The following is an 11313-nucleotide window of genomic DNA, read 5'->3' on the forward strand; positions in this document are numbered from 1 at the left end:
AGCATCTGACAGTTAACAGCTCCTGATGAACAGGAGTGTCCTGATGAGCACAGATGCCAGTTAGAAAAACTCTTGATTAATTTCCTGCATGTATTTTCAGTCGCTATTTAGTAAATCATAGAATCACGGCATCCCAGAATAGTTAGGGTTGGAAAGGATCTGGTGACCTGGCCAAGCTGTCAAATAACTCAGCCTTTGGTGCTACCGATCCCGGACATTCACCTTGGATCCTTCAAACACAGCAAAGATTGGTTGTTCCTTTTTGTTTTAAGAGGGGCGCTTTGTCCCAGGCCCAAGCTACGATAACTATGAACTATGGCTACCAATTGCAGGTGCACAGTGTAACAAACAAGCAATAGATCTTAAGTGGATAGAAAAGAGATTTCAATAGAAAATATCATAAAAATTTTCTTTCAAAAATTATGTTGACATAATAAAAAGTGTCAACGGAAAACAATCTGTTGCTGTTTCCTTGCACTTGGAGGAAGAATCTCCTAGGAAGCTCTTTCACTTCAGTGCCCTGGATCAGAGCAGCTGGCTAGGGATCCTCCTCCTCCTCCCTGCCCTCCGGAGGCAGCGCCACAGTGCCGGCAGGAAGGAACTGGCAGAAGGTTCTTCACAGGCATCATACAGCATCTGCTTCATTTCAAACGCCAGGGAAGAGACCAAGGGGCTGCTGTCACTCTCCATGTTTTGAAGGGCTGGGATGGAAAGGAACAGAGCCACGGTCACATCCCAGATCTGCAGGGGATCTGAAGAGTCCCTCCAGCCAGGGCAGGGCCACTCCCGCCCCACAGCAATTCCCACAGCCAGGAGGGAGGCGGGGTAGCAGGATTAGATGGAAGGTGTTGCCCACCAATGTCCCACATGCTCCTCAAATCTCTCTACTCTGCCCACGCCACCCCTCACCCACAGAGAGAGCAGAGCCCTCCTAGGCCAAGCCAGGGATTATAGCTCCCTACCCAGGGCCTTTCCTCCTACCCACAGGCACCCCACTGCTTTCACTCACCCTCATTGATGACCAGGATCTTCTCCTTGCACCCATCCTTCAGCTGCAGCCCAGCGAGCCCTAGGCACACACAGCCCGTCACAGATCCTGCTGAGCTGACCATCCCAGCAGCCCAGTTCACCCCCACTGGCCCGCTGGCCAAGGCTGAGCCCAGGGTAGCTCCTGGAGCTTGAAGCGGTCATGAGGGACCCAGCCCCACATCAATCAGATCGGGCAGTTGGGGCTCTGCAGCTCCCCGGTGGATTTGGCAGTAGCCATGGCTGGGGTTAAGCTGCTGAGGTACAGTGAGGGACCCCCAGGCAGGTTGCAGCTCACCAATGAACCTGACAGCCACCTCACGCAAGGGCTCCTGTGGGCTCTGCAGGTACAGCAGGCTCTGGTGCAGGTACTCCTCCAATCTGCTTCTGCTTCTCTTCAGCTAGAGCGAGCACACGGGGATGGAGTTGACACAGACCCTCCGCCCGCACCCAGGCCTGGCCTCTCCTGACAGGACACCCACAATGCCCAGCCAGCAGCTACCTGGTGCCAGGGTTCAGAGGGAGCAGAGGGCAGCGTGCTCCCTGGCCAGGGTGCTGCAGTGCCACTCTGCCACCAAAGGCCAGTGGGGCACCCCTGGACGTTGAGGGGCGGGGGAATGGGACCCTTGTGCGCTGCAGGCAGGAGCACAGGGCTGCCATAGAGGGCAGGGGGAAAGCTGCTAGCCCCATGTGCTGGGGACTGGGGGAGAGAGGCTTCTCCAGGCTGGCTTGCAGGGCTTTGGGGACTTCCTTACCATGCACTTGCCAGCCCTCCATATCTGCTCTGTCTGCAGCAACTGCTGGAGCTGCTGCCACCTCAGGAACTTGGCAGCTTGAACGACAGCTTCCTTGGAGGCCTTCAAAGCAGCAGGAAGAAGGAGATGGCACCTCTACCCAGGAAAGAGGACCTGGAGGTCCCTGGGCAGAGCACGGGGGTAGCGAGGGCCGGGGTCAAAACCTGGCCTTAGGCACCTGCAGGTGCCACTGGAAAGCCCACAGGGCCTCCAGTGCTCAGGTCTTTGTGGCCAGCACTGCTGCTGGGCGATGCTGGATCTGGCAGGGCGGGTGTAGGGTATGTCCCTACCCACGTTCACAGGGGCTGCCAGCTCTGCGGCTGCAGCCAGGAAGGGGCTCTCAGCCCCCATCAGGGCTCCAGCTGAAGCACATTCAAAGAGCTCAGAAATGCCCACCTGAGCCACACTTGAGTCACGGTCATGCAGGTGGAAGAAAAAGGGCAGGAGGCTTCTCTGCACATCCTTCCTCATCTGCTTTTTGTGAGACTTGAACGGAAGCCTCATCACATCTCTGCTGAGGAGGATGGACTGCTTTCGCACGCAGCTGCTCGCCTAGGACGAGAGAAGTAAGAGGAGAGGACCTCAGCCCTCGCTCCTCCAAGCCACTGAAGTGAGAAGAACCACCGCTCACAGGCCAGTGAGCATACACGGAGAGGGATGCGCTATCCCTGAGCCACCCAAGGGGCTCTCTTGCTGCCTTACATTTTCAAAGAGTGGCAGGAGCATTTCGAGCAGCTGCAGAGCAATGGGGCCAGCCGTCTGCCTGTCTGCCACGCAGAGCACGTTGCTGAGGACAGTCAGGGCTGCCTTCACGATGTCGCAGTCATCATCTTGCAGTTGCTGCACAACGGCTGGCAGCAGGCCTTCCAGAGACATAGCCTTTGCCTGTGTGAAACACGCTTTTTTGGTGACACAGTCAAGGAGGACAGCACCTGCAAAACCACTCCATCTCTGGGCAGAGATCTCTCCGTGCGCAGCACAGCCCAATGCCCTGCCTTACGTGTTCAGGGGCTGAGGGGCTGCTGAACAGGACAGTGAGGGCAGTGGGCACGGTTCTCACCACTCCTCATTCCTGGCACAGCCCAAGCGCGCCGCTGCTCACACCACCACCTGCTGCCCAGGCCCGGGCACATGCCCTCACTCAGCCTGGCTGCCCCTGCTCACCTGCTCAGGTTTCTCAGACAGCATGGCGAGGCTTGTGACCGCTACCTTGCACAGCACCGAACTCTTGCTACACAGATGCATGTGGAGGACATGCAGGACGAGGCTATCGGCAGTCTTAAACCTGCTGCAGTCCAGGAGCTGAAACACACCCGGAGCAGAGTAAGAGCCCAGCACAGCAGCAGAGCTCAGGGAAGGCTCAGGGCAAGGCACCAGAGCTGGGCAGCGCTCCGATGGGAGGCAGTGGAACCCTTGCCACCTCCCCTCTGCCTCATGCATGCAGCCCCGCTTCCCCCTGCCTGCTCTTGGAGAGGAAACACTTGCCACCAGGCCCACCTCAGTGAAGACAACAATGGCACAGATGTCCTCATAGGATTGTATGGTTCCAACCGCCTCTTCACATATGGAGGCACAGCAGACCCGTTCTTTATGCTTCAGCACTCTAGCAGGGGGAAGAAGACATTGGCAGCACCGAGACAGGCAAAGCTCTCTAGGACCATGGTGTCAGCCCCAGCCCCACAGGTCAAGGCTCCATCTGCACCTTGTGCTGGCTGCTTGCGCCCCACCACCTGTGCTAAAGAGGGTCATGCAGGGGACCCTTTCTCTCGGGGGGGGAAAAACCGGCAGATGCAAGGATGACTGACAAAGCTCGTACCTACTCAGCACCCTGATTCCAGTGGGGTAGTCGCAGGGGCTCATGAGCATGTCCCAGGCAGCCTTCCCTTTGATGTCTTCAACCAGGGAGTCACCACCCAGAAAATGGAAGAAAGCTTGCATGGTCCTCACCATGCACCTACACACAGAGCAAAGCATGGTCACATGTGGAAGCCTGGCCCTGGCTCTGGCCCAGGGCAGACACCAGGGAGGAGAAACAGAGCACCTGCGACGGTTGACTACACGATCCTCAGCCTCCTTTTTCCAGATCTCAAAGCAGCAGCAGCCCTCCTTTGGTCTCTTCATGGTGAAGGAGATCTGCAAGACCACTGCCATGAAGAGCTCCTCTAAAAGTTTCCTTATGTTGCTTTGGTTGGCGGGCACCAGGAAGACCATGCGCATGACTATAGCTACCTGCAGAAAAAACCCAGGGACACTCTCGCTGCAGAGATGTCCCTGCAGCAGGCCTAGGGCTGGGAGGTTCAGGAGCTGCGCTGAGCTGAGGGAGATGCCAGGATAGAGTCCAGCCAGCTGCATGGCCTGCAGCTCACCTGCGGCGGCATTCAGGGCTTGGTGCCCGTTTGTAGCATGGGCACATAAGCTTTGATGGTCCTGAGGGAAGAGCTCAGCCAGCCCCGTGGGCCATGCTGGCTATGCTGCACTCACCTTCTCCAGCCCCACAGCCTGCTCTGCCCTTCAGGCTTCCTGGCTGCCCAAATGGCAGGAGGTGGGGAGGGAGGAGGACCCCCAAGGGCAGCAGGGGCAGGCTGTGTGCCAGTCTGCCGCGGGGCCGAGCAGCATGTACTGCCTTGCCTGGCTGTAGCCCTGAAGCCCCCAGTGACCTTTTGGAGCTCCAGGTCTGGGAGCAGATGGAGAGGGGAGGAGGAGCTGGAGAGGGGTGCGCAGCCCCGGGCAGGGAGGACCAGGCCTCATCCGGACACTCACGGTCAGCAGTAAGTGGCAGTTGCATTTTGTGCCGAAGGTGTTGTGCGCCATGTTCGTGTGCTGGATCAGCAGCAGCGACTTCAGTATTGCGCCCGAAACGCTGGGCTCACATACCAGCGTGTTCCACATGGCCTCGGTAGTGGCGTGATGACAGAGCTGAGCGTCAGTGGGGCCATCTTGGCCATAACAAGTTTTGTCTGGGCAGTTCCCAGAGGTCCTAGGATTCCCCTGAAGCTGAAGGGACGTGTCTATGTCCCCAGTGATGGAAATACGCAGCAGGCTAGTGGTCACATCCCAAGAGTGCAGCTGGGCCATTTGGAGGAGGGTCTGCATCAGCATGTCCCGCAGCGACCTTCTGGTGACAAGCATCAGCTGCCTGTAGATGATCTGCACGAGGTCGTCCACCTGGCGGAGGCAGGAGTGTGGAGCTGGGTGGAGTGCAGCCACGGCCCCTGCTGCCATCGAGAACTACTCCTCTCCTGTCACTCCTTGCCAGCCTCAAAGGCCACCAGACATGTGCCCTGAGGGCACACGCACGGGGCAGTCCAGCTGCACGCTGCTTACCTTGGTCAGCTTCAGGCATGACTGTGACAAGACTAGCTTCAGCGTGTTGGCAATCACCTGCATGTTCGAGACTCTTTCTTGTGCCACGTTCCTCAAGACTATGAGGACTAAGTGGTACCTCTCATGCGGGAGTAAGAAGCTCCCGGCTGCCTAAGGGAGAAAGAGAGGGAAGAGTTGTCACCCTGAGGGCCCTGATGGCAGAGCAGAGCTAAGCAGCCAGGTTGGCTCTGGGCTGCCCCCCCCCAGGACAAGTGCCACCACTGGGGGCTGCTCTGGGGTGACTGCAGCCACGGGAGCATGTGTGAGAGACTGAACTGAAATCAGGCTCCACCGTTCATTGCCTCAAAGACTGGTGTGAGGAACTGAGGTCCACTGTCTCAAAGACTGCTGTCCATTATCTCAAGGACTGCTGACAGACATGTGCAGAGAGCTGGCTGCAAGAACAGCGAAACTGGATGCACAGTGGTGACTATCTCTCTGCACTCTGAATGCTTGCTTAGTTTCTGTCCTGTTTTCTGAACTGTCCAATCACTATACATTTTACAATAATCTTTTTTAAATAGCTATATTTTTATACTAAACAAACTGACCAACTGTGGCGCTTGACCTCGTTTGCATCTCAATTTCGCTCTGGCAATTACAAAAAAAGTATTTCTGACACGAGGTTTTAGCCAGTCAGACCTTCAGAGCGTGTAGAGGGAGCTGCCCTGTGGGCTGAAGGAGACGGGTGAGCTGAGCCATGGGCAAGAGCTACAGTGTGCTGGCTCTGCCAGGAACCAGAGCTTGCCAGTGGCCAGGATGGCCAGAGCTGCTCCACTGACACTGGGTTAAAGCCTCTGCCGACTCCCTTGTGGAGCATGGGAGGCCATGCCATCCACCACAATAGCCGAGGCACTGGTTCATGGGAGTGTCCTGCTAGCCCCACAGCCAAGACCCCCAGCAAGAGAGGAGAAGGTCATTACCACTATTTCATCACTGAGCTCCATAGGCCACGAGGTGTTAGTGCCTTCCTGCTCCAGAGGGATCTGTGCATCCTCATATTTTGCAGAGCAGCCTGGGCAGGAGGCGAAACACAGAGTGAACAATGGCAGGAACAACAGAGAGCTGGAGGCAGCAGGTGGGGGTGTCAGGGAGAGCTGTGCTTGGCTCTCCTTTCCATGGGAGCTGGAGACGTGCCAGGGCGGTAGTGGGCCCATTTCCCAGGGGAGGAGAGGAAACTGCCTCTTAGGCTGTGGCAGGGCAGGAGAGTTCGGTCTGGCTTTCTGCTCAGGAGGAGGACAGAAGCCCAGGCATGCTGCAGCCACCAGCTCTCCAGCTCAAGGGTTCTCGGGACAGGCCCCAAGCTGCTGCTCCGCAGCAGGCTGTGCGTCCTACGGTTTGCACAGCTGCTGCCCTGCTCCAGCCTCGGGGGCATTTGCTGCTCCTTCCTCTAGCAGAGGAGGGGGCTAGGGCAGTGTGGCACCTTGCCTGGGCCCTTGCAGCTGGAAAGCTCCAGCCTGCCTCAGTGTCTCTTACTCTGTCGCACCAGAAGAAACCTCTTGAAGTTACACAGCGCCTGGAAAGCCCTGCAGCTGATCTCCTGGTCCTCCTCAGCACAGGACAGGGCAAGGTACCCTATTGCCTGCCCTAGGAATTCCAGAGGCTTGCTTCTGGAGAAGCACTGCATGCTGTGTCTTTCATTCAAGTGCTGTGGGAGAGAGGAAACGGCAGTAGCAGGGTCAAGCTGTGGCAGATGGGATGAAAGCCTTCACCTCGAAGAGCAGCCTCCAGGCCGAGGGCCACGTGAGCAGCAGCTCTGGAGAGCTCTGCCCTGTGCTGCACTGCGTGGAGACCCAGTTCATGGCGGTCAAGCCAGGGCAAGGACTGTGCTGTCTCCCTACGAAGGGAACTCTAGAACGTTCTGCCGCCTTGCCCTGGGAGCCCCTGGGACAGGGGTAGGTGTCTGAAAGAAGACTGAGACCCTGGATCTGCTGCTCCTCCAGAGCCACAGTCAGCTGACAGAGCCCTCCTTCACCACCTGCAGGACTCCCCACTTCCAGGGGAGGGAGGGCTGCCAGAGCTGCATCTGCAAAATGCTGTCATGCCCAGGGACAGCACTGGCTCCTGAGAGAGAAGGCACAAGACAGAGGGCAGTTCCCAGAAAGAGGACCAAAGATGCTGGTGCAAGGTTGAGCCTTGCCGAATCCCCTACTGCCCTGCACCCAGGCTTCCCTTGCAGGGGGCCCAGAGTGATCAGCTACTCTGTGGCACCAGGAAGGGGCAAGTGGTAGCCCTAAGTCACCTTCATCACAGGCTCCTTACCTGCAGCATTGAAGAGGGCGATAAATAGTTGGTGAGGCGTACAGTCCACTCTACAGACTTCCGGCGCTTAGCCGTGTCCTCGGATGCCGTGATGGGCAGCAGAGCCTGAGAAGGGAAAAGCTGCAGGTCTGCTGTGGGGAACAACAGTGACTCCCAGAGCAGTGGTTCTGCCAAGCATCTTGGGCTGTTTATGCAATGTACTGCCAAGGCTTCCCATGGTCCAGAGTAAGACCTGGAATGGGTTCCATCCATGTTGTAATCTGGGGACCACTGCCAGCTGTTGGTGACCTGCTGCAGTCAAGGAATTTGCCAGATCCCATCCCCAAGGCACCTCTGCCCCCTTCCACATGCAGCTCCAAAAAGGCCTCCTCTCCAAGAGGACCAGAACCTCTGGCAGGGGCTGCACAAGGGAGGCCAGGCCCACGAGGAGGCCAGAAGAGGAGACCTTCAGGGCTGGACTCCCATTGCACTATGCACCTTGTACCCCAGCTGTATCCTAGGGCATCCCCACCCTGCTGGCAAATGGGGAGGAGAAAGTGAACGGGACAGACCGTGAGGGCAGTGGCTCAGCAGTGCCAGAAATTCCTTTCACCCCTTGGCCTGGGGGCTGGGGTGCACATGCTTTAGAAGGTCTCATCACTTTAGGCTAAGGCAAGGAAGACACCCCATGAGCTCTGCTCTTGGTAAACGCCTGACCTGCAATATTTTCTCTGTTATGAAGATGCAGGATCTCTGTGAAGCACCACATATCAGCACCTCCAGCACGCTGTCCAGAGTTTTCAGGATCTATAAGGAGAGACGCAGACAGACACAGATACACATAGATACAGCAGGTTACATGCTTGTCCTGGCCCTCCTTCCTTGCAGACAGCTTGCTTGCCTGCCTGCCTTCCACCTGAGGGGGGGGGCCTCAGCTGCCCTCTGATGCCCAGGGGAGGCCTCAGGGTCTCCCTGGCCTTCCTTCTCCTGTTGGCTTCCAGCAGCCAAAGTCAATGAGAAGGCCATGCAGAAGGACAGGCTGTCAGGCTCTCTGTAGCTCAGCCCGCATTTACCTGATCATAGAATGGAGTACGCTGGCTAATCGTCTCACTTGCAACAAGACTGAAGGTGCCACCTATGTGTTTGTAGAGGTGGTTGTCCAGCAGGTTTTCCCTGTATTCACTGTAAGGAGAGAAGGTGCCAGCTGGATGCAAAGGCTTCTACGCTGGGGAAGGTGGCCACAAAGACTATGACTAGCAGTCCCCAGGGTTGGACCTGCACAAGGTACGCAAGGCATCTCCTCCCTCCCCCATTCTGCTGAGTCAGGGACAGAGGGCAGCCCTGGCCAGTGGACCCTGAAGCCCTTTCCATCTCCTGCCTCTTCCTTCAGAGGAAAAGCCAAGCAGCATCGGGGAGCCCTGGAGCACCCACCGCCATCCTGCCTGACCCACTGACGGGCGGAGAGGTGGGAGAGCAGAGGCCCAACGGCCACGCCACCAGGACAGGAAATGCCTGGTGCTACCAGGCCCATGGGAGGCTGTGGCCTGGCCAGGCTCTGGGACAGGTACCTCAGTGCAGCGGTGGCAAGCAGGGCTTGCTGCCACATCATGGTGTCCGTGCTGTCAAAGGCCTCCTTTTGCATTAGTGCCTGGAGAGGAAAAGCATGGCTGGGATGGGCCACAGCAGCTGCCAGTGCCTGCCACCAGTCTGCCAGTCGGCAGAGTGGGCAGAGTCTGCAGGTCAGTGCCAGGACCCACAGCAGCCCCTTGCTCTGCAGTGGCCCCACTGGCAGGAAGTGCTGTTCCCACAAGGCCCGTCCCACTCTCCCGCTGTGCCCAGATGCCTGAGTGCTGTCCTTATCACCGGTCCCATGCTTGGCCATCTTTGCTCCCTTCCCTTAGCCCCACTGGGGGGGGCTCCTCACCTCCAGTTTCTTCAGCAGCTCATGGGATGTTGGGCTTTGGTACCTTCCCTGCAGTGAGGCTCTGCAGAGCAGGCTGATGGAGGCCAGAAACTTCATCTTCGACTCCTGATCCTGTCAGTCCAGAAGAAGAGAGACAGAGAAGAAGGGTGAGGGGGCAGAGGCACAGCCAGCAGGAGGGGAGGCTTGAGGGGCTGCAGCTATGCTGCAGGGGGCCAGGAGGGGAACAGCTCTGCACTGCCAGCAGCCCTCGAGCAGCCTGTGTGTAGGCAGCACATGTGGCAGCACCCAACTGGGAGCTGCTGGCACAGCTTTGCTGACAAATTCTGCCATTACTCTTCTGGTGCTTTTGACAAAGTCCACGATGTACTCCTGGGCTTCCTCTTCCTCATTCTGCAACTGGATGCTAGAGTCAGCAGCAGGTACACCTGAGGAAGAGCAAGAATGGGGAGAGCTGCAGGCAGGGGTAGGAGGTAGAGGGGAGAGAGGGGTCCTCTCCCCAGCCGTGCACTGGCTGCTGTGCCCACAGCACACCCTGGGCCAGGGTGCTGATGCCCTGTCCATCTCCTCCAGGATGCTGCCAGGAGCAGGGCGAGAAAGGTGCCAGCCCTGCAGCACCGCTGCCTCCTGCCCATGCACTTGCTTCTCCCTGCCCTGTTCTGTGCCCCAAGGTCATTCCCTGGGGACCTGTTGATACCTACTCAGGTAATGCATGGTGACACTCTGAGATTCCTTCGTGGGCATTGCCTGGGTCTTTCTGACTGCTGATGGTCACCATCGGCTGCCCCAGCAGGGGCTCCTGCATGAGCTGCTTGGCTCTTCTCAGAGTCCTGGATACTGTGGGGCTGGGCACACTACTTGCCGTGAGGGCCCCACTGTTACCCACCACCCAGGCCAGGAGGGAATGTACCTTGGCCTGCATTGTGACCTACGTGCCACAGGGCCCATTGTGACCTATGTGCCACAGCAGCATTGCTGCCCTGCCTGGCTGTTGCCGTGAACTCAAGTAACCAAGAAACCACATTTTCTTCCACCTTATTTCTTCTTTTCATTAACAGCTAGAATTTCACTGAATGGTTCAGGTTGGAAAGGAACTTAACATCATCCAGTTCCTCAGAGGAGGCTGAGGGAAAGACATTCATTCAGCCTGTAGAGAAGAAAGCTTCAGTGCAGACCTCACAGCAGCCTTTTACTGCCTACAGGAGGACATGAAGACAGAGCCAGTTTCTTCACAGCAGTGCATGGTGGGATAATGACAGACAAGAGGCATCAAGAGACATTCAGACTGGAAAGAAGGAAAAGCCTTTCTCCTCCTAAGGCCAGCAAAGAGACGAACAGGTTGCCCAGAAAGATGGCGCTGTCTCATGCCAGGAAGGTGTGACTGGACAAAGCCCCAAGAAGCTTGGTCTGATGCTGCTTTGAGCACGAAGTTCAAGCAGAAGCCTCTAGAAGTCAATTCCCACCCAATATCACACGATCCTGTGAGTAGGCCAACTCCTACAAAAAGGTACAGACAAGGCCTTGGAGGCAGTTTTCACAATGTGTTAAGGAAAATGCTTGTGCACTAAGAACTGGCTTTTCTCACAGATGCCAGGGTCTCTAAAACTGCAACCGCTGAACCCCTTGAAGGGGAAATGGACTCAGGCCTTCCACACCTTAAAACAATGCTTCCACTCTGCAACAACAGCAGTGCCACAGGACGGGTCCAGTAGCATGCATCACCCCCTTCGCCCTGTGTCTTCCACCTACACCTTGTGTCTACACACCACTTGTTTCAACTACTGGTGTCCCTTTGCCTTTGGGCACGAGAACAGAACACTTTGCGCAACAGAGTGGCACCACAAAGTCTCTCTCCAGCTAGAAGCTGGAATAAAGCAGAAAACAAAACAGCCAAAGCAACATTCCAAGTCAGATTTTTTGCTTCACTCCCAGCTGGAACGTGTTGTTCTGCCTCTCTTTGAAAGGAAG

At 56.9% G+C, this 11313-nt stretch overlaps 2 protein-coding genes across 4 annotated transcripts; both read right to left on the reverse strand.

Moving 5' to 3' along the window:
• Positions 1-378: 378 nt before the first annotated feature.
• Positions 379-3046, reverse strand: LOC133217273 (maestro heat-like repeat-containing protein family member 7). Of its 3 annotated transcripts, none has more exons than XM_061362594.1 (7): positions 2985-3046; positions 2523-2705; positions 2217-2372; positions 1782-1883; positions 1325-1427; positions 1010-1069; positions 379-701 (listed from the first exon to the last, which is right to left on the reverse strand). In XM_061362594.1, the coding sequence occupies exons 1-7, from the start codon at positions 3006-3008 to the stop codon at positions 526-528; spliced, it is 804 nt and encodes a 267-aa protein (XP_061218578.1). In that variant the 5' UTR covers positions 3009-3046; the 3' UTR covers positions 379-525. The 3 variants fall into 3 exon arrangements, with proteins under 3 accessions (XP_061218578.1, XP_061218579.1, XP_061218580.1); XM_061362595.1 differs by having other exon boundaries at positions 1325-1413; positions 1774-1883; XM_061362596.1 differs by lacking the exon at positions 1010-1069.
• Positions 3026-10079, reverse strand: LOC133217288 (uncharacterized). Its single transcript, XM_061362625.1, has 14 exons — positions 9682-10079; positions 9349-9459; positions 8993-9072; positions 8498-8606; positions 8142-8231; positions 7446-7550; positions 6660-6831; positions 6107-6198; positions 5145-5294; positions 4581-4985; positions 3862-4049; positions 3637-3774; positions 3079-3423; positions 3026-3029 (listed from the first exon to the last, which is right to left on the reverse strand). The coding sequence occupies exons 1-14, from the start codon at positions 9907-9909 to the stop codon at positions 3026-3028; spliced, it is 2217 nt and encodes a 738-aa protein (XP_061218609.1). The 5' UTR covers positions 9910-10079.
• Positions 10080-11313: the final 1234 nt, after the last annotated feature.

This window comes from Neopsephotus bourkii, unplaced genomic scaffold (genome assembly GCF_033783945.1).
Source record: "Neopsephotus bourkii isolate Nb327-2 ecotype Australia unplaced genomic scaffold, CSIRO-AGI_Nbou_v1 NB_1131, whole genome shotgun sequence".
NCBI lineage: Eukaryota > Metazoa > Chordata > Aves > Psittaciformes > Psittacidae > Neopsephotus > Neopsephotus bourkii.

What these genes read in the sequence shown, in the direction of transcription:
- LOC133217273 (XM_061362594.1), bottom strand. Translation starts at nt 3,008, where the DNA reads ATGCTGTCTGAGAAACCTGAGCAG. An exon ending in GTGACTCAAGTGTGGCTCAG is followed by an intron (nt 1,884 to 2,216) that starts GTGGGCATTTCT and finishes GCTGCTTTGAAG; the next exon opens with GCCTCCAAGGAAGCTGTCGT. An exon ending in GGAGGGCTGGCAAGTGCATG is followed by an intron (nt 1,428 to 1,781) that starts GTAAGGAAGTCC and finishes TGCTCGCTCTAG; the next exon opens with CTGAAGAGAAGCAGAAGCAG.
- LOC133217288 (XM_061362625.1), bottom strand. Translation starts at nt 9,909, where the DNA reads ATGGACAGGGCATCAGCACCCTGGCCCAGGGTGTGCTGTGGGCACAGC. An exon ending in CATGCCTGAAGCTGACCAAG is followed by an intron (nt 4,986 to 5,144) that starts GTAAGCAGCGTG and finishes TGCCTCCGCCAG; the next exon opens with GTGGACGACCTCGTGCAGAT. An exon ending in GGAATCAGGGTGCTGAGTAG is followed by an intron (nt 3,424 to 3,636) that starts GTACGAGCTTTG and finishes TCCCCCTGCTAG; the next exon opens with AGTGCTGAAGCATAAAGAAC.